We start from the raw sequence: 27,625 nt of genomic DNA, 5'->3' as shown, positions 1-27,625 counted from the left end.
ACCGTAACATGGTGGGTACTGTTAGCATCCTGAAAACGTATTTCTTCAGGTACACGTTTAGTGCCTTTAGGTCCAGGATGGGACGTAGCCCCCCCCCCTTTTTGGGCACCAGGAAATAACGGCTCCAAAATCCCATGCGGGATTGGGTCCTGTCCAGCTCCACTATAGCACCCTTGCTTAGCAATGAGCTGATCTCTTCTCTCAAAAGACTTGCTTTTAAACCACGTGCTCTGGTATGAATAACCCTGCTCGAAAGCGGGGGTATAACTGCGAACTGTAACCTGTAACCCCTGGTTATCGTTCGAAATACCCAATGGCTCGGGTTGCATAACTTCCACTGGCGCGCACAGCGTGCTAGCGTGTTTTGAGCGAGAGAAACCCCACCACTGTGCTTCCGTGACGGCGGAGCTTTTTGGCGGCCGGACCGGAAGTGGGGAACCTGCGTATCCGTATCCGGAACGACCGGATGCGGAGCGCAAGGGTTCAATAGGCCGCATGGCGGAAACACCTTCTGGTTGTACCGCTTGACTAGCGGAGCTATTTTGCGGCGGGACCGGAAGTGGGGAACCTGCGTATCCGTATCCGGAACACCCGGATGCGGAGCGCAGGGGTTCAATAGGCCGCAAGGCGGGAACACCTTCTGATTGTACCGCTTGACTAGCGGAGCTCTTTTGCGGCCGGACCGGAAGCGGGGAGCTAGCGAATCCGTATCCGGTGAAACCGGAAGCGTTCGGTTTTCGCTCGATAGAGCGACAGGAAGAGCAAAGCGATTCGACTGATAAACAGACTCGCCCACAACTAAAGCATTCTCCCCTGACAGGAGAGGAACTTTTACGTTTAATACCTGCTCTAAGGCCTTTATGCTTGTCCCTTGACCCGGGCTCATAGTAGGCCGACAGAATTTCTGACTCAAGGTTAAATTCATAGCATCGCTCACGCGAGGGAAAATCCACTCGCGCGCATGAGGAACCATATAATTGTTTGACGTTAACATTACTGGTTGCTGATAAAACCTCTGACTGATTAAAGAGTCCTGACGGGACTCCATCATTCTTACAGGAGGCATGCATAAAGGAGTCATATTGTCGACGCGAGGGATATCCCCCTCGCGCGCTTGAGGAACCACATAATTGTTTGACATTAACATTACTGGTTTCCGATAAAACCTGTGATTGATTATCGAGTCCTGACAGGACTTCATCATTACTACAGGAGGCATGCACGATGGGGTCGTCTGTGCTAGTGCGAGAGAGTTGGACAGAGACAGACTTTGCTCTTTCAACATATTTATTGTCGACACAGGAGGCATCAAAATCAACATTTTCATTTCCCCGACACGGGGTACCGAAAAACGCCCTCGTTTGGGGGGAGGGGGACCGAGAGACACCTCGGACCCCCGCCCCAGCACAATCCCCCTCTTCTGAGTGTCATTTGCGCTGTCCCCTACCGCGGCCACCGCGGTATGAAGACTGCTGCCTGCCATCCTTGGACGGGCGGCGCGGCTGAGCGCGCTCGGGAACCACCACCTTGCTGCGGGGCCTGTCAGGCGCCCTGGCTGCAGAGGCTCCCCTGGAGGAAGACGAGTGCTTCTTAAAAGAAGCAGAGCGGCCCCTTTCCTTGGCGCGGGAGGAGCGGGACGCCCTCCTAGCTTGCTGCGGTTCTTCCTGTGGCACTGTGGTGGACTCGACGATGTCCTTAGCCGCCTTGAAGAAGGTAACTCTACCCTGCAGCAGCTCCAAGCCCCCACCCATGAGGGTGGTGGGACTGTTCTCCATGTTTATGAGAGACTTGTACATCTCCCCGCGAGGACCTAGAGGCTTCTCGCCCACGTCCCTCTTAGGCTCGAGGTCGACATAATCGAGCCAGCGGGCTCTCTCAGACTGGAGGTTGTAGTCCATGGACCTGCCCATCCACTTAACCGCATGCCAATTGACCTTTAGCATGATGTCAAATAGAGTGTTCAGTTCAGCTGTGTGCTCCCCCGTGGGCAGACCTTTGACCAGGTCCTTGGTGGAAGCGAGCAAGAGCTGGATCAGATTCAGGTCCTTAGCGGCCAGAGCAGCGGACCGGTAGGCGTTACGGGCCCTGTCCGACTGCAGCTTGTCCTCCAGGACAGTGAACCCCGGCGGGTTGGTGCCGACGGGGCCGACAAACGGCCCGTTTTTAGCCGTGCCTACATCCTTGTACTGGGGTCTGACGGAACCCAGAAAAGATTGTGCCAACAGGTGGTCCAGGTTAGGGCAGGTGGACATGCCTGCCTCCGCACCGCCCACCAAATCCAACACAGAAAAAGGCAGCTTCCTGGGGTCTTTATGTGTCTTCCATGAGGAATGGAGGGCCTTGGTGAAACCTTTCACCAGCGGCAGCCTGGAGAGGACATACGGGGCGGGAACCGAAGGCTCCTGCCCGGGCATTTCGTCATCATCCTCGGCCTCTTCAGAGGGGAGAGGAGGTGGCAACTCCTCTCCAACTCTGGCCAGAGCTCTCATGTAGACTGTGAGATGATCCAGCATTTCTGCTGCAGAATCGACGTCCTCTGCTCCCGCTTCACTCGCTTGACTGGCGGGTGGAGGGGCAGTGGTGCCTGAGGAGGCCTGGGAGTTCCCTGCGGCGTCCAGTTGACGTGCTGGAGCCGCAGGGGCATTACCTTTCACAGTGACCGTGAGTCGAGAACCCTCGTCCTCGACGGAGTCCTCCTCCTCCTCGGCCGTGTATCCAGAGTATTCAGAACCAGAACCCTCGCTCTGACAGGAGCTCAGGTCCGACTCTCGCCTGAAAGTCTGGACTGTTTTGGTGATGCTCACGTCGAGGGGGACGTCCCCGACGGTCACATCCGAGCGTTTCTTTTTGGGCACCGCGCCCGAAGGGGAAAAGGCTACCGGAGGGATGTTAGCCTTCTTGGTCGCCTTCTTAGCGGCGACTTCACCAGACCCGCCAGCTCCAGTGACAGTGGAGCTAGCTGCGGTCGGTTGCGCGGCAGGCGGTGTCTCATGTAGCACGGCGCCATCTTGACTTGGAATGGCGCGCTGTTTGCCAAGCGGATCTCCGGAAGGCAGCGCCGCACCTTGACCAACGGTGCGGGCCGCCTGGGGAAGGAAAGACTGGGCTGTGGGGTTGAGAGCAGTGGACCCACCTGGTGGAGCGCAGGCCCCGAGGCCTGCCCTGGCTAGGTAGAACCGGTGTATCAGTACATCGTGGTCGTAGGCCACGCAGAAGTCACAGAAAGGTCCTGCTCTCCCCTGAGGACTCAGTGCAGAGAAGGCGTGTGCAACGCCCATGCAGCCGACACAGAGAGGGTGAAGATCCTGTCCGTCGATGAGTCCTGGACAGCCTGGACATTGCCTCGGCAGGAAGGCCAGAGGATCCATGGCGAAGCACTGTAGATAGAGTTAACCAGAAGCAGACGAGCTAACAAGCTAACGGCTAAGGCTAGGCCACGCTTGATTCGGGCAGGGCCTGAACAAGCGGTAAGCAGTGTAGCTAACGTTAACAATAGCAGACGAGCTAACAAGCTAACGGCTAATGCTATGCCACGCTTGCTTCGGCGGAGGCCTGAACAAGCAGTAATAATCCTTTGTTATAAAAGGAAATAACCGTCGATTTAGGACGGAACAAGAATAAGTATTCTTAAGTACGGGTTAATTCAACACTCGCCGGTGGGCGACTCCAATGCCACCGCTTTAGGCTAATGCGCGAAGAATAATAATACAAAGGCTGAGTTTCAACTTATCTGAATGTGATATCGCAGAGAGTGAAAAGAGGATGTTACTTCCGCCTCCGGGGGCTTATATAGCCTGGAGGCGGGTCACTCCGGTTTGAGTGACAGGCCCTTCCTACCTACGTTAGTACGGGAGCTGAAGTAGTTTCTCTGAATGATCGCCAGGGGGCGTCATTACCCAAGTGGGAGGTCATCCTGGAATATTGACAGTAAACTGGTCGTTCGTAAATAAGCCACACTGAACGCACTCTCCAACATCACGCCCACTGCACTCACTACACTGAGCACACACCCGGTGCGGGTTTCCGAACGCACCCTTGGTAGCTATAACCTACCAACCTATAGCCTGTACGTTGGTGTAATTTATTATTCTTTGTTATGCTAAAGAAAACGAAAAAGTGCAACCTGATATACAATGCCTTTTGTCATTTCTAGTTTAAATATATTCTCTTGTACGTCCATCAACTCAAATTCTACCATATATTGTGCGATTCTTGCACCCGTCGTGAATCAAACTGTTTAAATTGAGATAATGATCAAACCTTTGTGTGTGGGGGAAACAATCCTCCTCGCTGTGTAAGCAGGAATGGATAACATTACACCCTCAACATACGCTAGTAGCTACAGTAGCATGCACAATAGGCTACTTTTCACTGTGACCTAAAATGCACATAAATGCATGCACAGGAATGTGCCATAGTGCTACTGCTATTGTAATAGGACTAGACAGAGCTATGCACTCACTACCCAACAGAGCACGTTGTTGCATTTGGGCAAAAACCTTGTACAGTATCTTCATATTTGAACTTTTCGTTTTTTAAATGACAGTGAGTGACTCTTGCTGTTAATATCTGTGATACAACTGCATCATCAGAAATAAACAAAGTTTGTGGCTACAGAGTTGGTAGCCACAAACTCTAAAGGTTGGCACCTTTAGAGCTTTTGCATATCATATTGGTGCACACATAAACACAAATGAACACCAAAAGATTGACATACTGTAAACTACAACTTCCTCATATTCTAAAATGACTACTGCCATGACTGTGAGTGTGACTACATAATCACAAGTCCATTCACACAATAGAAGACAACTCAGAGCCATAAAGCCATAAACTTTCACCTAAAACAAGCATAATTTGCATCAAGGTCAGAGTGACCATTAGTTGCTAGGGAAACATGACTATCTCAATACCAAAGTCCAATTCACTCCAGTGTCCACTCCGTAATATCACCAACAATCATTGGTCACTCCAGTGTCCACTCCGCAATAACTCCAACAACCATTTGTCACTCACTCACCAGAAAGACCATAATATTTCCAACAACTAGTGGTCACTCAACAAAAAGACAACCAAACCAATCCTACAAGATAATGTGAACCACTCTCACTGGCCATCATGTGGGTATAAGGACATTACTGCAGGTGTTGTGTAGTGCTGTCTCAGTTGCAGAATGTTTTCAGCCAAGCTATGGGAATTCTTAGGAGCAGGGCCACACAGGCATACAGTGACCAATACATGCACCTACAGTAAAATAATAATAATAGGCAAAATATATTATCAAAATTTCACAATAACAACAATAACAATTGCAAAATACTTCTAAAATAGAGAAGTTGTCAGTGTACAACCTCAGCAATGTGACCTTGTAGATTGGCTATGTTAACTATTTCTGAAAAAGTGAACATAAATAAAATAAATGAGAAATAAGAAGAAATAAAGATAAATTAATATTTTTTTGGCGACACTTTGTGAGCTTGTAGATCTGCATTCTTTTGGCAAAGAGATTTGGTGCAGATGGGAAAATAACTCACCAAGTAAAGTGCAACTAAGGTCTGTTTTATATAGAAGGTATAAGTGGTTAGTTGGTTAACACCCCTTGTTCTTTCATCTCAAGTGTGGCAGCAACCTCCTGTTGACAGCAGTGACAGGTTGTTTCTCTAGACATGCCAGCAGAGCGCAGGGGGGGGGGGGGGGCATAGATTCCATATAGTTTCATTGTTTGACAGCACAACCATCAGTGTATTTTGGATTCATGTAAATTTGTGTTTTCAGATATTTAACCACTTGAGCCGTCATTACCTAATACACTTGACCTTTTACTCTGTACTTAGTCTGCTCTTTTCTCTCTCTACACCAAACCTCTTTGCCGAAAAAAGCCGATCTACAAGCTCACCGAGCTTGTAGATCTGCTATTTTTGGCTACAGTTCTCAGAATATGGGTACTAGGGTTCAAGTTGTTAATATAAAAAGGATTGGAAGATTTGGAGGACCCCCTGTAGTAACTCTGAGGACCCCCTTGGGGTCCCGGACCCCCTGTTGAAGAACCCTGGCCTAGGCTATACAACGAATGACTTTGCCAAAAATAGCCATGTGCCCTTGAGCAAGGCACTGAAACCCCGCTTGCTCCGGTGGAGCTGTTCAGTGGTATAAGACTGTGGTTGTACTGGTCAGCTGCCAGGTTTTAATGTGTGTTTGTCTGTGTGCAGGGCGTTGCTGAAACTGAGTATCTGTGCTCAGCCACTTTCACAAGAACCATATAAATAAGATAAGATACGATAAGCTAAATAAGAATAAAATATTCTGTCTCAGATATAGATAATTACACCGGTCCGAACGGATCCATGAAAACACTCTAGACTCCTGGACCTGGTCCAAACTGACCTGTGGAGGTTGGACCCATCCCGAAACGAGCCCAGGCAAACTCGACCTAACTGTGTAGCTGCACTCTGCTTTATGTTGCAGGCATTTTCGCTGACTTTATAATAAAATAATAAAAATAAAACTTTATTTGTATAGCACCTTTCATGACATGAAATGCAGCTCAAAGTGCTTTACAGAGCATAAAATGAAGCACAAGTGCTTAACAGATGTGCCACCCGTTCCCGCAGATAATGTCCATAAACATGCTCCACACAGATGACGCTCCAACTTGTATCTTCCCTTGGCTTTTGTTTGCGTTTCACCTCGCTAAAACAACTCCAGTCCATGGTGATGTTAACACATCTGGTGCCAACCCCGAGTTTCCCGAGTTTGTATTGATACCAACGCTGTGCCAACACCGAGTTTCCCGAGTTTGGGCCGTTTTTGAAAAAAAAAAAAAAGAAACTTTTTTTCAAAAAAAAATTTTTCAAATTTTTTTTTTGTACCTCCAGAAATGTATTAGGCATGATCGCGATCGCGAAATTGCATGTTTAACCCCCATACCAACCCATTCTTTCAAACATGGCAGCCATGTTTGTTTACATCTGAAGAAAACATAATGGCCCATAAATCATGAATGCCTGAACGGATTTCCAAGCGGATTTTTTTGTTTGAAAGCTGTGAACAGCATCTACACACGTGGTGCATCATCTAGGCATGGGCGTGCACTTTTTACACAATTGCACAATTACATGGAAGTCTATGGTAACCATGGCAACGCGAGACATTGAAGAGAAAAAATCATTGCAACATAAGTGTTAAGCAGGAGCAGTACAGCGACCGGGGTGAAGTTGGTTTCAGGTTGAATATTCACTTCACTTAGCCAAAGTGGAGACACACACACACACACACAGGGAGAGACCACTTTTACATTGGCCCAAGTATTACCAAATAGCCTACTCTTCAGTTACATTGTACTTATATAAATCCAATCGTTGCATAAGAAAAAATCACATAAACACACATATGTAAGCAAAACAACCTTAAGGGACATCGTGAACGTGTTTTTCTTTTTTTTTCTTCTTTTTTTTATGCATTGCCGAAAGATCGGATCGGGAAAGATCGGGATCGGATCAGGAGCAAAAATATGTGCTCGGGATCGGAAGTAAAAAAACGTGAACGGGACATCCCTATAAACAAATACTACTTCTGTCCATAACTCAACTGGGCACAGCCACATGCCTGAAGGGCGCTTTTTTCTATATGAATAATGTAAGCCAGAACAAGCACATTTTCTTTGTAGAGGTAACAATGGCCGGTCAAGGAGGGTGATAATTGTCACTGCACGTAATCCTACAGGCTGGGCGGCACCTGTCAAGCAGGGAGTGTTGGGCGGGAGGAATAGAACGAAAGCTCTACGTCCTCCCGATGGGGGCTCCTCACTGGTCAGTACAATACAACAGCAGTGACAACACAACACATTCAACAAGTGTAAATAGGGAGAAAATGGGTTACACTAAAACAATATGAAATATTATTCATTCAGCTCATTCTGAGCAACTTCGAGTTCCAATTAATTGGAGAAACCAAATTCCTCACCGTCATGTATAATCACCTCTCAAATTATGTTTGCTGATGAATGTCCTCAGCACAGTAATTATCTACAAAATCTTGTATAAAATAAAATAATTAATTGGTCACATATTGCCATGTCATCAATACACAAGACATTTTGTAGGAAGCAAACAATTGCTCCAAATGTCTAAAACACAACTAGTGTTTTTTTGTTCTTTCTTCCTCTTTCTTCCAGGATTTTCATTTCTTTCTAGTTCCAGCTATTTGTCCAGTTTTCCCTCTCGGTCTGGAGGTTTTAGGTGCTTTTGAAGCTGTATCTCATCCACATATTGGATCAAGTCATGGCATTTGGTGAGATTGGAGTGGGAGACAATGCTCCTAGTATCCCAAGGCTTGTTTAGCTGGCTTAAGATTGCCTAGATTATGCTAGCATGCAGTAGGAGGCCAGTGGAGGCGGAAACACAGTCTGATTTGATTCAGAGCTCAACAACACCAGCCCCTTTCTGGCAGCCACCGGTGTTGCCAGATATTTTGTAAGAGAAATAAGGAACCTGGTCTATGAAAACAAGTAAAGCCCAAAAGGCCCGATTGACTAGGCCATGAGCACACGCACACGCACACACACACACACACACACACACACACACACACACACACACACACACACACACACACACACACACACACGCACACGCACACGCACACACACACACACACACACATCTGGACGTTTCTCTTCTTTCTATATAAAAGATTTTCACAAATCATTTATAGGGGTCCCCACCAGCACAAAATATTTTGAAATGGTGATTCGCACAGACAAATACATGACAATGTTTGAGAACCACTGGATGAAACAACATTAGCAAGCAAGCCCAAATAAGCAACTACACTTTAGAAAAAGATTGCAACCTGTAACTATCAATATTTACGAGCGACTGTACGGAAAAACAAGCCCAAAGTCGCTTATAATAGGCAGACTTGGCAACACCGGCAGCCACTTCAAATCCCACCCGCCACCCGGAGACCTCCTCAGAGGTCTGCCTTTACTCTTTACTCACAGAATCCTGATTCAACTGGATTTCATGCATGGAATTCAAATCAGACATCAAAATAAGAAAAACTGCAAGAGCGAAAATAAGTTAATGAAATCCGTGCAGAGTAGTTGATAAATGTCATTAAATGGTTGCCACCCGAATGCCTTAGAGCAGTGCTTTTCAAACTTTTTGTTTCCAAGGCACATCAATGGATAAAATCAATAGTCAAAATCTCAAGGCACACCTATCGGCATGCTGCCGATATAGTGAATTTTTGAGCTGGAATGAAAACAGGCCTTTTTCTGTGTGCATTTGTGTAAACATTTTGCACAGTTAGTCTGAGAAAAAGAGTCGTTTGGAGTGACACTACTACTATATAACAGCACCACTGGCATCACCATTTGGCACTAGTCTTTAGACAGAAAATAGTATGTCTTTTAAATGAACTTCCAAACCAACAAGAGAGACTAGGAGCTTGACTCGAGCTTGATTTGAAAATAGCTGATCTACAAGCTCACAACATATCACTAATGTGACGTGTTGTGAGTGTGTAGATCTGCTATTTTCAAATCTAAAAAATAGCTGGTAATAGTAAAAAGGTGGAATTCTTGTAACATAACAACACAAATCTTGTATGGGGCCCATGGCACACACATCTTTTTCAGTTGGGGGTCCACAGTCAAATGCATTTGATAGTGTTTAATTTAGGGCTCCTTGAGTGATTTGAGCTATGCAAAACACACGCACGCACGCACGCACGCACGCACGCACGCACGCACACACACACACACACACACACACACACACACACACACACACACACACACACACACACGATCAAAAATAGTAATAGTACAAAAAATTGAATGGAATTCTTGTAATATTATAACACAAATCTTGTGGTCCCTGACCTAAAATGTTTTTCAGATGGGGGTCCACAGTAGTATAGACAGCTGCTTTCTTAAACCAATGACTTTATTCAATACTATAACCAGTAAGACTCCCTAATCGGGAGATAAGCGACCGTTGGTCGCTTATCTCCACAAATAGGCCAAAAGTTTGTTTTACCAATTATCAAGACATACGGGCAGTTGACAGTTTGCCATGGTTACTCATTGAAGTTGAATCTCCATATATGGAGACATAAGTTGCTCATACCATAGCAACCATGTTTTTTACAGGGCCTGGGATTGATGACATCAGAAATCTCCATATATGGGCATGAAAGGGATTTTGTTTCTGGAAATATGTCTGTGGGGTGCCACATTTGGAATAAAACACTTACATCACACATCTGGATATCCATACAGCCCATCTAGTTTGCCTGTGTCCATTTATGCCCATATATCTGATGACATTGGGACACTGATCTCCATATATGGGCATAAAACTTATGTTAATTAGTAAAGCCAGGGGATCTCCATATATGGGCATGAGGGGTACCCTAAAAGGGCATCATCTGGGAATAGCAAATATAGTTATCCTAGAAAGTGAAAATCTTACATCAAAGGCCATAACTACCTACCTACCACCATACTGCATTCCTCATTAAACTACCTACCAGTAAGATGCCTATAGGGAGAAAAGCAAAGGGCGAGGTTGCACCATTTCTTGGTCTTCTGGCCAGTGATGTATATCGGACCATTTAACCATATATGGAGACATCTGGTACCCAAAGATATTCACAGATATGGGCTTAATATTGATGACATAAGGGATCTCCATATATGGGCGTAAAAGGGATTTGGTTCCCCTGGCATCACAGGGACCTCCATATATGGGCATAAAATGGATTTGGTTACCCTGGCAACACGGGGATCTCCATATCTCCATATATGGGCATAAAAGGGATTTGGTTCCCCTGGCATCACAGGGATCTCCATATGGGCATAAAAGGGATTTGGTTCCCCTGACATTACAGTGATGTCAGTGGCTGGTTCTACAGAGGGGATCTCCATTTATGGGCATAAAAGGGAATGTATGTATGATGATGTCAGATATCATAGACGTCATAGGACTTTCACATAACGAATAACTGAGTAAGCATGTAAACCCGTAAAATCTATATTTGGGCATGGCTGATTTATGACCTCATCATGATGACACGAGCAAACACAGCTAAATTGTATAAATGATCAGTGCAGAAACCAACAGAAGTATTTGACCAAGACTCTTCGATTTAAACATCAACAAAGGTGTGACGTTTGTTGATGGTCACAAAGGTGTGACGGACGGACGGACGGACGGACGGACGGACGGACGGACGGACGGTGGAGGTTTTCATTGTAAACTGCTCCCTGACGGTCGCAACTAGAAAAATAGTAGTTTGGAGTGACACAATGACACTACTAACTAGGGATGTCCGATATTATCGTCGGGCCGATATTATCTGCCGATATTAGCATAAAAACTTATATCGGAAAATATCGGTATCGGTAAAACAAATATTAAAAAACAATATATATATATATATATATATATTTACAGGAGTTCTTACTGTATGGTAGGGGTGTGACAAAAACCCCAAAGTGGGGTTTGGGGACTCTCAGGGGTTCCCCAGCTAATGTTAGATAGTTAGCAACCAAATTGACCCTTAGGGGTCTGTAACTCTGAGTGTACAAATGGAACCAAATGGACCCATTCCATTTGTACACTCTTATTATGATTTTATAATATAAATTCGGGTCCCAGCGATATATAAATGCCATTAAATGGGGGTCAGTAACCTAATGTATTTCAAACTGGGAGTCCTTGAAATTCAAATGGTTGAGAATCGCTGGTAGATATTATATTAGCATAAATCGGTATCGGTTAATATCGGAATCGGAAATTAAGAGATGGATATTATCGGTTATCGGTAAAAAGTCAATATCGGATATCCCTACTACTAACATGCTTTTTTTTCATACCGGTCGCATATGGGACGGTGCATATCGTCGCATATGGGTGGCCGATGGTCACTAATCCCTAGTTGTATTGTAATAACAATGTGCGGTTGTCACTAAAAACAGAAAAGGCACACCTGACTTGTCTCACGGCACAGGGCTAGGCACAGTTACACCATTGCAATGCGTTGCATCTTGTAGATCTGTTCTTTGCTGCAAGCGAAACCGCCGTACTACTAAGTATAAGTGAGGCTTAAGCCTCTCACTGAAACGTGGAGCATGAATAATCAGGGATGAGAGTCCATCATTAGATTTCCAAAGAAACAGAGAGAATTCTTAGGAGGATTAGTGAGTCATCTCAAATTAGGAGTAGTGGGTACAGAGACACAGAGAAGGTGTTCTGTGTCTGTGGGTGATCTGAGCCTCTCTCTCACATCCGCTCTTCTTCTCCAAAAAGTAAAACAGAGGGACTAAATTGGTAGATTATTTACTAGAAGCTTGCTCTCACTGAGCCGTAATAATAAATAAACCCTGAGACTGATTCAACAGGTGTCCCATCCGCATAACTGGTCCCGATTCAGAACCTCCAGGATCCACACTGTTTATTTAGCCTTCATTCTCCCCATTGATAGGTTGGCTCCCACCAGATCAATAACACCTTAAAACCCTCTGCTAGCAGATGATTCATTTCCCTTCACTCTAAAGGGGACAGTGGTTCCTCATGAGAGCACAGTCTCAGGTCCCATAGCCAGTGATGTAAAAGACAAAAGAAAAGAAAAACAGAATTTTGACCTTTGGGTCAAAATGTGTGTCAAATCAGAAACAGGATTGTGTCAAAGGTTGTGTTAGCAGACACAGGATCTCAATGTCTCAATAGAAGTGGGGAAGGCATTGCCACATAGGCACTGATGCCTGACGGCGTTGCTGCCGCATGTCACTCCCCGTCTCTCCCCCCATTTCCTGTCAGTCTACTGTCCTATCAATAAAGGCATAAAAGCTCAAAAACAAATCTAAAAAAAAAAAAAAGGAAAAGCAGGGAAACCAAATATATCCACCCCAATTTCATGAATTATATTTCAAATACTATAACATACGGATTGGACAAAATAACATTTTATTCACAAAATAAAGTTACATAATGCAGCTATAAGAGCAGAATGTGAGTATTTCTTCCCCCACTGCCTAGAGCCCAGAGATCTAAAGGCACGGCTCACCCAGGCAGCAGTGGAATGATGCCCGGTGGACCAGGGCCAAGCAGAGCTCCCAGCAGCCAGCCCCCCTGTGTGCTGCAGCTGCGTGGGCCAAAACCAGGCAAGCTCTGGCCCTCAGGTCTCTGAAGCTCTGTTTTCACAAGCAGTGCACTTTATTAAGTCAGCATTTATTAATGTTTACTCTCTCCTCCATGTTTGTTTTCATCTCGTCCCGACCGTCATAGTAGGTGGGCGTGGGCGGGCAGCTTAGGGGTGTGGCTAGGCCAGAGGGACAGGGGAGGAGGGGGTTGGGGAGATTACTTCCTTGAACAAATAAGATAGGGCTGAATGAGTGACGATACGTCACCTTATCAACGTCCCTCTGGCCAGGATAGTAAACAAGGTCAAAATGATATGTGGTTAGCAATAAACACACACACACACACACACACACACACACACACACACACACACACACACACACACACACACACACACACACACACACACACACACACACACACACACACACACACACACACACACGGTTGTATTACTATACTTGGGAGAACATCAACATTTCAGGATGCAGATTTCATGAATGCCGTCTTTAATGTTTGGGTTTCTTTTTTGGGGGGTGGGGGGTAGGGAGGGGTAGTTACCATTTTTAACTCCAAACCTAAAGCTGAAAATAGCTACAGCCGTCGCCATGGTTACAGCCCCTCAAGCTATGGGGCGATCATCCGCACACTACTGTAATGCCCATGTGCCGTGCTGCACATGTGTTTACTTCTACAGAGTTTGCTGCTGGCCACAGGGACTAACTCTATGGACTACACTCGAGGTGCTACCTTCCACCTAAAATATGTGTGTGTGTGTGTGTGTGTGTGTGTGTGTGTGTGTGTGTGTGTGTGTGTGTGTGTGTGTGTGTGTGTGTGTGTGTGTGATAAAAACACTCACAATAATCGTATTGTGGAGATTTAATTTATCGTGATATCATCATCCTCCGTCATGCACTGGGACCAATTGACCTTTTATTTGCCAAGCTGCATATCCGTTACCACTTAAACCCTCTACAATGGGTAAAAGGTACTTTTAATATACGTACTTAATACGGTCTTTTTTCCACTCTCTATCAAATGTCTTTGCCAAAAATGTGAGCTTGTAGATCTGCTATTTTTTGGCAAATGTTGCCCCAGGATGATAATGGATGTTTGGGATATTTTGATTATCACGATATTATCTTAAATCGCGATTTCTTTGGTGACAATAATCGTGAAATGAAATTGTCATATCGTCCCATCCCCCTAGTGATGTGATGGTGGTACTGTTTACAGCAGTGGTTCTTAAAGTGTAGTCCGGAGACCCCCAAGGTGTCCTTGAGGGGGTTCCAGGGGGTCCCCAGCAAAAAATAGTTAATACATCATCCTAATTATTTTAACCACTTTATCCATATGATATACTCTTCACTATTTTCTCTGGGGGTCCCTGGCATAAAACCTTTTCAGATGGGGTCCGTGGGCCAAATACATATCAATTTGGGTGTCCTTGAAATGAAAAGGTTTGAGAATCACTGCTATAATGTATTGTAATGTGTAGGTGGTATTGTTTACAGCCAGGCTGTAGATCCCCTCATTATGCTTCGTCAGGATGTTACCCCTGACAACGCACGGCTGCTAGGCATGCAGGCACCTGGGACTGGCATCTCTGAACAAGGCTGTTCTGTTTGTGCACCTCAACAACACACACACACACACACACACACACACACACACACACACACACACACACACACACACACACACACACACACACACACACACACACACACACACACACACACACACACACACACACACACACACACACACACACGTCCACAACAGCGCATCAGAGCCCACCTATGTGCATCAACACTGTGGGTGGTATACAGCAATCAGCCAAAAAAGGTGTGACTGGAGAGCAGTGGTGGAAGAAGTGATCTGTGATCTTTTTTTTTACCTAAGTAAAAGTAGCATTGTGGAAATACTCTCTTACAAGTAAAATGCCCTGTATTCATAATCAGCTATTTCAGAATATCCTATCTATAAAATATGGCTTAATTGGTTAATTAAGTTAAAGTTTTGTAATAATAATATAAATCTGAAATATAACTTAATTTGTAACTTGCAAGTGGAGTAGAAGTACCTCAGACTTGTATAGTTACTTGAGTAAATGTACCATCCACCACTGCTGTGGGTTGTACTGTACTGTACACCAATCTGCCAAAAGAGGTGTGACTACTGAGTCCCTGAATGTCAGAAGAGACAGGGTCGGTAGGTAAAGGAAATACAGTACATATCCTCACTCCTCTTTTACTTGTATTATTTGTATTACTTTCCCTATTTTCAGTGTTCTATTCTTTTATCTGTGTTTTGATATATTGTGTATATTGTAATTAACATGTTGATGTATGCTTTCTTTGCCTGTTTTTAATGACTGTTTTTAAACTGTACGGCGACCTTGAGTGTCTTGAAAGGCGCCTTCAAATAAAATGCATTATTATTATTATTTCGTAGTTTTAACAAGATACACAAGATCTTAAGATACTGTAGTGTATACACAAGACCCACAAGATAACAAGATAGGGTAGCTGTTGGTCACTTCCTCCCCGGCTCAACAGGGCACCCAACTGGCCATCCTCTTGGCTGCATTGGGATGCCAATAGAGCCAGGGTACCAGCGTTGCCTGGACTCTGCTTCTGTTTTCCCACCAGCTGATAAAGGAGAGAGGAAGTCTCCCATTGGCCCGGCTAGCCTGCAACCAATGTTGTCTGGCTACCGACAGCAGCCTAGCTACAGCCAGCTCTCACTTGGTACTGGGCAAACAACGCTTTCACAAACAACGCTTTCAAAACTAGGACTAAGAATTAGGCCGATGATCTGAGATGATCTGAGACTGACAGGCCTGAGTAGTAACCACTGAGAGTCTGAGAGTTGACCACTAACCACAGGGCGTGTATGCACAAGAGCTTTTTCCGCTCCCGTGTTAATGAATGAACGGACGCACATGGACATGTACGGACGCGCACAGGGATTCTTTTCCCCACACTACTCCAGGTGGGGAAAACAGTTTTGTGTGTATGTAGGGAGAGCAGCATCATGACCAGCATGACCATCTGAGCAGCCAGCAGCTGGGTCAGGGGTGTCCGAACCTTTTTCAAAGGGGGCCTTAGTTGACCATCAAAATACCTGAAAGTGGACTGTATCTCCTGTGAATCTGTGATACTGTACCTTTGGACCAAAACAAAGTCACTTACGAATGAATCGCAGCAGTGCAATCAATGACAATAGTCTTTTGTCGGCTTCAAGCACACTCGAGCAAGGACTCACTTTAAAAAGTATTTAATTAGACGACAGGGCTTTACATATTAAAATATATAAAATGACAAAGACCCCAACCAGTTTCCACAACATGTCTTCTACAGGGCGTGGCCACTTTGGACATGTCTGAGCTGGGTGAAACTGAAACTGAATTTCCCCCCAGATTAAAAAAGACCTCCTGCCAATACTGGAATATGTACAAGCTAATAGAGTTATAGTTAAATAGTTAATTACAAGATCAATAGTTAATTTATTATTAGAAAAATATGACAACATTCAAGACACATCCGGTGTTGTTTTAAGTAGGGTTTTTGAGTGCAGCACAATAGCGCTCGGGAGCTTTTAATATAAGGGGGTTGGGTGATCTCTAAAGGTCTTTGCACACTGCTGCGTTTATGTCAGTCACGTTTGCAGATGCACAGACACTGCCGCACATTTCGTATTCATTTTTGGACTAGGATCGATTTTTTTCTATTTTCGTAACTGTCGCCACTGGGTCCCTGCTTTCTCGCTCTCTCCTCTGTCTCTTCTTGGCCTGAAAAGGTTTTTGCGTTTTTTTAGTTTTTTTTTTAAACGCAACGAAAAAAATTATAAAAAAATGCAGCAGTGTGCAACCACCTTAAATCATTCGCTGCATTTTAAAAATAGCTGCCAAAGTTCCAGGATGCCACAAGACTCCATAGACTTCCATGTAATTCATAGTGCACGGATCATGCACACCCATGCATAGATCATGCACCACGTGTGTGCATGCTGTTCACAGCTTTCAAACAAAGAAATGCGCTTGGAAATCTGTTCAGGCATTCATGAGATAGTAGCCATTATGTTTTCTTCCAATGTAAACAAACATGGCTGCCATGTTTGAAAGATGGGGTTGGTATGGGGGTCAAACATGCAATTTCGCGATCGCGATCATGCCTAGTAGATAGAAGGAGGTCCAAAACGGCCCAAAACTCAGGAAACTCGGGTGTGGCGCCCTGGACAAATGGTATAATCCGTGAAACTCGTGATAGAGCAGTCAATGAGTTAAGTCACGTACAGTATGGCACTGAAGGAGAATGAGGTTAACGCTGTCTTTCTCTCTCTAATCCCTGGAGCACACGTGTGTCTTCATCCCCCAGAGAGTACACTATGACTGTCTCAGCAGCAGCACCAGTTTGTTTATCAGGAAAGGTGTGCTGTGCATATGTGTGCATTTTATGCTTAAAATAGATTTAGGGAGTAAGTCTAACAATTAGGCAGAGTTTCAGGTTGGAGTTGGGTTTATGATTATGATTAGGCGTTTAAACTTTAGGGTTGGAATTATTACCACCTAGACACAGGATCTGAATTTTATCTGATGGTCAACTAAGATTCAATTACAGGCTCTAATGGTGTAAATGGCAAAGGTTTCTGCAAGAACATTTTTGGATAAGCGTGCATCACCTGGACTGCATCAAATTCAGTCCAACAGTCATGATGGCAGCAGTGACAGTTGGTAAGCAAGCAGCCTGCAGGAAGAGGCAGGGCGACCACAGGACGAAGGGATGGTGGATTGCTCATCATGTGGTTATTGTTACGTATCGTTGTTTGTGCAGTGACGATTGAAACCAAATTTCAAGTTCAAGCCAGGTTTTTCAAGTTACACCAATGCCTGCTCACTGACATAAACGTTCTATAACTATGTACATCTCCTTGAATAAACTAAAAACTAAAACAAATAATTACTTCTACCACTTTGTCTAGTCACATGTTCAAATACTGGATTCTGATTGGTTTAAAACAGTGGTAAATAGGCCAACAACCTTGAGTTGGCTCATGGACCCCGCCCACTGAAACAATTAATGATTGTAACTAAAGATCCTTGCAAGTTACAACTGTGTTTTCTTTCATTTATATGGAAAAAGTGGTAGAAAAGCAATTTACCATTCGAGGTTGTGGGTTGTTGGCTGATTTACCACTGTTTCAGGGTTGTGCCACGAGCCGCAGGCTCCCTCTCATGGTAAATGGCTTACTTATTGCAGTATGCTTAAAGGTGAACATTTAACAAAAAATCTTTTGTCATTACTTGTCTCTCATGCCAATGCATTGCCACTCTGTAAACAATTCCATGACCCACGTTTGAGTCGGAACCCACAGTTTGTGCTCTAGGTTTTAAGTAATGAAGGTTACCCAATACCCATGTGACAGGCATTACTCAGAGGCAAGCCTTCACCCTGTCCACGAGGAAGATGATTCTCATCACTCATATGAACCATTTGTCCTGAACTGATGTATGTGCAGAGAGATGACAGCATAATGTAATATGTGCCTGACGTGTGGAAAAAGAGTCAAGTTGGTCTGCAATCTCTGACAGTTACAGTGGAGTCACAATGACTAGGCCTGTCACAATTATTACATAATAATAACAACCCGGGAGGAGGTTGGGTTAGCGCCCCAGCCTGTGTCTTCCGTGAGGAAGAAGCCCAACAAACCCACGGTTAGGCCTTTAGGAGGGCCATTCAAGCCGCAAGCGGAGCCTGCGGCACCACCGCTGGCGAGGTGGAGCTTACAGTACAATTGCGGCTCAAGAATCCACCACTCCTGAGTGAAATGTCTGGGGCTGAAGTCTGGTGCAACGCACATGTCCTGGACCTGGTGAGAGCAGGAGTGGACATGGTGAGACGTAGGAGGGGCCCGGACAGGAGTAAATCCACAGAGCCTAGTCCTTCCAAGCGCCAGATTTCCTTTCCTAGTCTTGGCAGAGTAGTTCTGGAGTGGTGGAGTGAATGGTCCTGTCTTTCCTAATGGGACTGATCGTGGGGGGTCACCCAGGTGAGGGGTATGATGTTGCGAGACCCGAAACCCAGATGAGCTTGGGCTACATCACTGAGGATACATCTCAGGTGCATCCATGCAATGTTTTTTCCGTTATAGTCTAATCGCAATTATTTGAATCGCAATTATAATCGTGTTCATATAGCTTCAAACACTTTAAAAAAGTAGTGGAAATAGCAGATCTACAAGCTCACAACGTGTCACGATGCATTGTGAGCTTGTAGATCGGCTATTTCCACTATAAACATTCTTTTTTAAGTATAAAGTTGTCAAATATGTGCATAATTTTTTTGTATATTTAGGTTATGTGTCATATCTTCCACGTGCAACTTCAACGCCTACAAGCCAAACAGAAATGTAATTGTCAACGACAATAACACAATTAAATCGTTAATCGCAATTATTTGAGCGACAATGTAAAATGTCATAATCGTGACAGCCCTAACAATGACAATAAGAAAAGACTGCAAAACAAATATATAATTCCAAGCCTTCAAATCCCTGGCTCTTGTACAAACAGATTACTGCACAAGGATCAAACCAAAGCCTTATCAGAAGAAATTAAAAGGTAAGCAACTTGGCTTATCTGAAAAAGTGGCAACAAAGAACTTAAGGAGGACTGTTCAACCTGCAGGAGAGACAGCCTATTCTTGATTGTACTTTGTCGTATGAATATAACACATTGAAATAAGCTCACACAAAGAAACCCTGTTCCATTTCTTCCAACACAATACGTCACTTTGCCAAAAGGAACAGATATAGGAACAATGCACAGGGGTTGACATTATGGTCTCAGAGGCACTTGCCTGACGGGCAAGTAAATCGTCCATTATAAAATGATAGGTAACATTTTAATTACCGTTCAGCAGATAATACAAGCTCACGGAGTGCCGCGCTGCGAGCTTGTAGATCTGCTATTTTTTGAAAAATCAAGTCTTTGAATATTTCAAATCCTTCTAAGGTTTTTTGAAAAACCTATGTTTCTATGTAGGTGGTGCTCAAACTTTTTCATGTGAAGGACCCCGAAAATGACATGTATTTGGCCACGGACCACACCTCAAAATATTTAGTTCCAGGGACCCCCCCCCAGAAGCAAAATTTGAGTTACAAATGTTCGCTTAAAAATATATATATTCAAAGATTTGCACACAATTTATTTTACGCACAGCGCCTTAATAAGAAGTAGTTCCATTGATTGCCTAATTTGTTATAATAAACTAATCCACAAAACTGCTGTCATTATTATTGTTGACATATTTTTACTATATAGATCGATTTTCGTTCAACTTTGACCCCTCTGTCACATGGAACTATTTTTTGTGTCTAGTATATCACTGCGCCACATCCCGCTGCAGCACACGCTCCCAAAACAAGCTGTTCTGCAGTCACAGCTGATTGCTCCTGCAAGCTAGAACACTTTAAGAGCCGGAATTTCCTTAAGAACTGCTCTTATTCGTGCGTTCAAAATAAGACTCCTTCGTGCATCACATCACAACGTATACTACAACACATTAGGCAGTCAGTACTCAGTACTCACCACTATAGAAGCGTATCATACAACTGAAGTCTGAATTGGCTGCCTCTCTCTGCACGCGTACAGGGTCCGCATAGCCCACCGCTGTCAGGTAGTCGTACACCATCTGAAGAGGACACTCACAAGAGTCCAGCCTCCTACAGGATGAAGGGAATAGTGACGTATGGTGATAATGCATCCATCACTGTAACAATGTATGATCATTTCCTTCCACTCTGTCTTAATCATACACATAGACACACAGCTACAGGGGTACGGCTCATCTTTCATCAACTCAGTTACAAAGCTAATCTGTCATTGGAGCAGAGAAGCAGAGTAGCAGAGTCCAGCGTTTGAAGCTGAAAGTGAGAAATTAGCATAAATCTCTGGGATGATTTGTAGTGGTGGGTGACTTTCATCATCAATGAACCGCACAATCTTTAACCATTTGATTATAAAGTGATGCCTGTATGAAGGGAGATGGGTGGGCACAGGGCAGTGTGTCTTCAAATGGATATCCAGAATGATGACATTTTAGCATTTTCTCCCTGGTGCGAAGTCTCATACCACGGCCGAATCAAATATCAGAATAATTACAAATAAACTGCACAAAAACTTGCGAAAGATTTTTTCTTTTTACATTGTATATTGATATATAATAAATAAATCAAATGATGAAAACAACAAAAAAAAGAACTAGCTTCTCGATCATTCGATTAAGTAATAATCGACATTGGCAGCACTGTTTACAGTAAGCAGGTTCCAGGAGGCAGCCATAGTGGGCTGTCCACCATTATTCACACCAGCGCTTATGCTTAAAACCAAAGCTAGGCCCCATATAACCATATATTTCTTTTTTTTAATAATTTTTATCCCACAATTTTGTAACCCATTTTTTCACCCAGTGCTAATTGCCTATGTAATCCTGGGCTCTGCTCTCCCTCTGCCGCGCCTGGGGAGACAACGGACTGACCTCATGCTTCCTTCTATGCATGAGGAGTCCAAGTTGCTTCTTTTCACCTGACAGTGGAGATTTCCCTGGTTTGGACGTAGCGCGTGGAAGGAACACGTTATTCCAACCAGTTCCTTTCCCCTCCATCAGGCGCCCCGGCTGGCCAGGGGGAGGCATTATTGAGACCAGGATTACGTGCATGTTTTTGTGAGGGTATCAACCCTAGGAGACACGGGGAGAACATGCAAACTCCACACAGAAAGGCCCTATCGCCAACCCCACCTAGGGTGTGGGCGCTGATGACGCGGAGGAGGAACACGCCGCCAGCGGATATAACCATATTTATTCACAACATCTCCCCTCATAGCAGCCCAGTGGGATGCTATTACATATATGTCAAGAAACACCATGCCTCTTCATCCTTCCTCAGGCTGGGAGGTATATTCTGCAGGGAATTATGGAAAACATGTTTCTTAGTAGTGTAGACTTAGCTTATAGCAAATATTAAAGAGATGATACTCAATCTAGCAGCCATCTATATTAAATTCACAAAACTGTGAAGTGAGTGTTGCAGTTCAACAGCATGGGTTGCATTTCTTATTTCTTCAACTAGCAGACATTTTATGCTTCAATGATTAACAGACATGAAACAATGTTGCAGGTTCTTATCACAAATACATCGAGTGATTGAAGTTCAAATGAGAGAGAGAGAGGGAGGGAGGGAGAGAGGTGGACTAAGATACAGTAACAGCAGAGAATATAGCCTAATCATGAGCTAAGCCAAGAGAAGACTGAGAAATTGTGCAGCCAGATCACAGCTCTGAATGCATTATCTTAAGGGTGCTTCACAATCAACTGTCATGTGCTACTCTTTCTGGTCGCAATCAGTCTGCTTTGTGTCTGCCGAGGCGGGCATCACTGTTCTATGGAGTATATAATCAGGGGTGAAGCAAGTGAATAATTAAGATAATGATGCTTATCATTGCTATGTAATTTGTTTGTGTAGCTTGACTCATGCACATTTTCTCCTAGCTCTTGCTGTTAAAAACCAATGAGGATCATTTGCAACACGAAGTTCAAAGTCTTAGCAATCAGACACGAAAATTACAAGTCACAGCATCTGAAAGACATGGCATCGTCTTAAAAGACTGTGAGATTTGAATCAGATTTAAATATTATTATTTTTTTACTTTATTTTTTTTATAATTTTTATCCCACAATTGTTTCACCCTGTGCCAATTGCTTATGTAATCCTGGTCTCTGCTCTCCCTCTGCCACGCCTGGGGAGACAACGGACTGACCTCATGCTTCCTTCAGTGTATGAGGAGTGAGTCCAAGTTGCTTCTTTTCACCTGACCCGGTTTGGACGTAGTGCGTGGAAGGAACACGTCATTCCAACCAGTTCCTTTCCCCTCCATCAGGCTGGCCAGGGGGAGGCATTATAGAGACCAGGATTACTGAATGTTTTTGTGAGGGTATCTACCCTAGGATCCCTCTCTACCCTTTCGCCAACCCCACCTAGGGTGTGGGTGCTGATGACGCAGAGGAGGGAACACGCACCCAGCACCCACAGCATCCCCCGGCGGGAATCGAACCCAGGACCTTATAGCTCTTCTAGCTGTGAGGTGACAGCGCTATCAACTGCGCCACCGTGCCCCCTTAATATTAATCTACGTGTCTGAACAGATTTCTCATGTCTGTTAATTTACAATTAATATTAAGTGCCACCTCTGTAACCGTTTAATATGCTGCTTACCACTGCTGTCTTCCACTTCAAGGTTCAAACTATAATCATGGAACAGAGTTCCTATTAGTCGATAATGGACGATTTTGTCTGTTAAAACTGTTAACACTTATGTTGCTATCAATTAAATCTCTTTGAAGGTCCAAGTTGCCATGGTCTCCATAGACTTCCATGTAATTCATAGTGCACGGATCATGCACGACCATGCCTAATCATGCACCAAGTGTGTGCACGCTGTTCACAGCTTTCAAACTAAAAAATCTGCTTGGAAACCCGTTCAGGCATTCATGAGATAGCAGCCATTATGTTTTCTTCAAATGTAAACAAACATGGCTGCCATGTTTGAAAGATGGAGTTGGTATGGGGGTTAAACATGCAATTTCGCGATCGTGGACCCAAAAACTTTTTAGATTTTTTTTTAAATGGCACCAGAAAATGGCACCAGGCAGGTTAATTAAATTCAACCATTAGTTGATAAAGGTTGGTTTTCGGCTGTTCATTTTTTTAAATTAAATTTCAATCCTCAAGGACAAAGACAGTCCAGCAGAAGTCGGTTTAAGTGTTTTTGTTATATCGACTAAACCAGGGGTCTTCTACAGGGGGTCCGGGACCCCTAGGGGGTCCTCAGAGTTACTACAGGGGGTCCATCAAATCCTTGTGTGTGATTCTTTTTAATTAACAACTTGAACCCTCGCATCCCTATTCTGAGGAGAACTTTAGATAGAATTATAGCACTATTTTCGACAGACTTGAGGCTACATACGGACGCACCCACCCACCCACCCACCCACATACATACACGTACGTCTACACACACGGCCACGTATAGGAGCGGCGTGACCACCGCTCAAAAAGAGCAGACCAAGTTGGAAGGTCAAGTTTACAAAATATTGTCGATTTAAGTGGTTAAATGTCTGAAAATACACATTAACATGAATCCAACAAAGACTGATGACAGTGCTGTCAAACAAGTCTATGAATCTATCTATGAAATCGATGAAAATCTGCATCACACATTTATACAATATGTAGAGGGGTTCCCTGCTTCATCTCTCTCTCAGCTAAGGGGTCCTTGGCCTGAAAACGTTGAAGACCCCAGAGACCCTCAGTGTTCCTTGAGGCCATCCAAGTGGAGTTATAGAGGTCCTTGAAATTAAAAGGTTTGAGAACCACTGGACTAACCAATTATTACCTGCAGTCCAAACATCTCCAGTCCATTGACTGACTAGCTGCCTGCTGATGATAACTGAAAGCAATTTTCCCATTAAACGTATTGCTTTACGTTTCTTTAACCTATAGTTAACTACTGTACCTTTGACAAAACATTTTCAGCTCTCCATTCTCCAATGAATGCTTTTTTCTTTCCAGTACCCCCTTTGATCAAGGTTATCAGCTGATGACTAAAATCCCACACAAAATGGTAGATATTTAGTTGACAGAAAACATTGAACGTCATTGGGACATAATGTTGTTTAGACAGATGCTAGGTTAAGACGACACATTCTCCAAAAATTCTACTTGTAGCAGAGTATTTCTACATTGCAGAATTGATACTTTTACTTGACTTTCTGTGTTCAGTACCTGAGCAGGTCTCCGTGCAGCTGAACGTAGAGTGCCTCTCCATCCCTCTGGGCACACAGCTCCTCCACGGTGGTTTTGGTGGTGCAGAGCACCAGCTGGAGGTCTGCCTGAGGGGTGGAGGGGGTCTGGGGGGGCCCAGAGGCCGGGGGCTGAGGGTCTACCGCACCCCCATACAGACACACACAGCCACGCTGGGGATCCCCCTTAAGCCAGTCCCGCTCCCGTGATCCAAAGCGGGTCTTTCTGGTCACGCAGCCCCGGCTTCCGTTCCTCTTCATGTTGCGCTGCAATCATGGAGACACCATCATTCTGACAAGACTGACGTCAGACCAACGTAGAAACACACCAGGAGTTCCCCAACATTAAATGTTGTTGTTTTTAGCTTGAGACTCAAAAGATTATATTTGGTGTCTCCTCAGCACCCAAACATACAAAAATACAAATGTAAAAAATACAAGCTCTCAACGCTTTGTGCATGAGCGATAGGTATTTTCACAATTTCTATGTTCTGTGCACGGGGGCACGGTTCAATAGAGGGTATGCTCATGCATAAAGTGAATGGCAAAGTGAGTTTAATGTTGTTTAATGCAATCAGATAGGACTTTTCTGTTTGGATGTATGGGCTGTCAAGGCCATAAAGTAGTTTTTTGCCACTCAGTAGGCGTTCCCGCATAACTTCCGGGTATGATGAATGATGACATCACGCATATACCCTCTATAACCTGTCATTTTGCACAATGCAAATTATGCAATAGATTTAGAATTTCAAAAAGGACCGCATGCAGTGCTGTAAAGTAACAAAGTACATTTAATTACTGTTTTGAGTAAAATTTAGAGGTATTTGTACTTAACTTGAGTAGGCCTATTTCCAATACTTTTACTTCTACTCCACTACATCTCGGATCCAAATACTGTACTTTTACTCACTACAATTATTTGAAAACTTTAGTTACTTTGGAGCTATACATTACTTTTTAATACTTAAGTAAAACATTTCAGTACTTTTTCCACCACTGGATTTAGAAGAGCAAAAAAGGTCTGCATACCACATGAGTGATTTTAAGCTGGCTGTGGCAGACTGACAGTAGGCTATCACTGGAACCCGTTTTCTTTTTTCTTTACAGAATGACAGCTAATCAGAGATAAATCAGTAACCAAAGAATGTCAATCATCAATGACAGGATGGAAATATGAGGTTTCACGTCATGTCTCACATGCACCTGGAAATATTTGAATCTCAGACAGCAAAACAATATTAGTGGTTCTCAAAGTAGAGTTCAGGGACCCCCAGTGGTCCCTAGCTAAATTAGTCTATAGCATCAAATTAATAAAAAAATCAAATCAAACGAATAAGTTGTTATTTTGTATTAATAACAAAATCAGCAACAGTTTTTTACAACAAATACATTCTCTATGGCTGCCCCTGCAGCCAGGCTACAATTACAAATCTTTTCAAATGGGGGTCTTTGGACTATAAATGTTTGGGGGGTCCCTGATTATCTTATCTATGTATTATCGTGTTATAGTCTATATCAGAGGTCTGGGGACCACCACCACTGTGGTCCTTGAGGGGATTCCAGGTGGTCCCCAGCTAAATGATAGACAGTTGCCAAATGGAACCTTATAGATCTTTAACTCTTGACTTGAGAATGTCAAATGAAACCAAATGGACCCTTAGGCTACGGGTCCATTTGGTCTACGGGTCAATTTACGCTCTTAATAGTTAAATTATTATTAAACACCTGCATTAGGCTACTTAATTTACAGGACGTAAGATAATAATAAGAGAATGTAGAATAATTGTGCCTGCATCCAATGGTGCCATCATCATCAATACAGCATGGAATTGTGGACACAATCTTATCCAACGATAACAAAATATTCCAAGTTTTGGGTCTGAGAGGCTAAATGTCATCAAATGGTGGTCCGTTGCTCAAATGCCGAACAAATAATGGACCTTGATATGAAAAGGCTTGAAAACCACTGTTATATCATAACCTGCCTTTAGTACGCGGATCCCCGTTGCAGCAGCAGCAGCACCACGGGCTGCTCCTCCCGGAGCTGCAGTCTGATTCAAGCCGTCCTGCTGAAGCACCGGCTCCGGCTGGCTGTCGGTGCAACAAGCCCCCTTGTCACCACCTCCACCTCCCTTTTTCACGTCCATTCGGCTCTTTGAGACCATGACCGCTGCTGTGTTCTGCTCGTCCTCCATCGCCATGGATGCTGCCTGTTTTAAGACTACAAGCAGGCACAGTGCGCCGCGGCGTCGTCGTGACACACCACCACCACGACTGATAAATTCCAATAGAAGCAGCTGGGAAATGTCATCGTGTTTCGGTGTAACGACGCCATAACGAAGACTGAATCTGTGGGGCTGTCAGATAGGCCCTACTGTAGAGCGAGCTGATCAATAAACATTGAAGGGGCAGGGACTGTAGAGCTGATCAATAAACATTAAAGAGGGAGGGTTGGGCTTTTTATTCATTGGGCACTGCCCATTTCAGGGGGAGAGGCTTGCCTACTAAATCAAGCATGTAATTCTTCTTCAGCCTCCAGTTTATGAGCTGACGACATGTTATGCTTGTTACTGTATTATGCTCATTTTGAAGGTGAAATGAACCATCGTT

At 44.2% G+C, this 27,625-nt stretch overlaps 1 protein-coding gene across 1 annotated transcript in view; it reads right to left on the bottom strand.

Annotated features, from left to right (window-relative positions):
- The window catches only part of phlpp2 (PH domain and leucine rich repeat protein phosphatase 2), a gene marked incomplete at its 3' end in the record, with an annotated part of 74,912 nt that extends 47,891 nt beyond the window's left edge, over positions 1–27,021 (bottom strand). The window contains exons 1-3 of the mRNA XM_080729234.1: positions 27,001–27,021; positions 24,999–25,282; positions 20,746–20,879 (exon numbers count right to left, since the gene is read on the bottom strand). Coding sequence (XP_080585360.1) covers positions 20,746–20,879; positions 24,999–25,276 — 412 coding nt within the window. The 5' untranslated portion in view covers positions 25,277–25,282; positions 27,001–27,021. The remainder of the gene's footprint in view (positions 1–20,745; positions 20,880–24,998; positions 25,283–27,000) is intronic.
- Between the last annotated feature and the right edge of the window lie 604 nt (positions 27,022–27,625).

This window comes from Nannobrachium achirus (genome assembly GCF_963921795.1).
Source record: "Nannobrachium achirus genome assembly, chromosome: 7".
NCBI classification, from domain to species: Eukaryota; Metazoa; Chordata; class Actinopteri; order Myctophiformes; family Myctophidae; genus Nannobrachium; species Nannobrachium achirus.
This window is presented reverse-complemented; position numbering and strand designations above follow the sequence as displayed.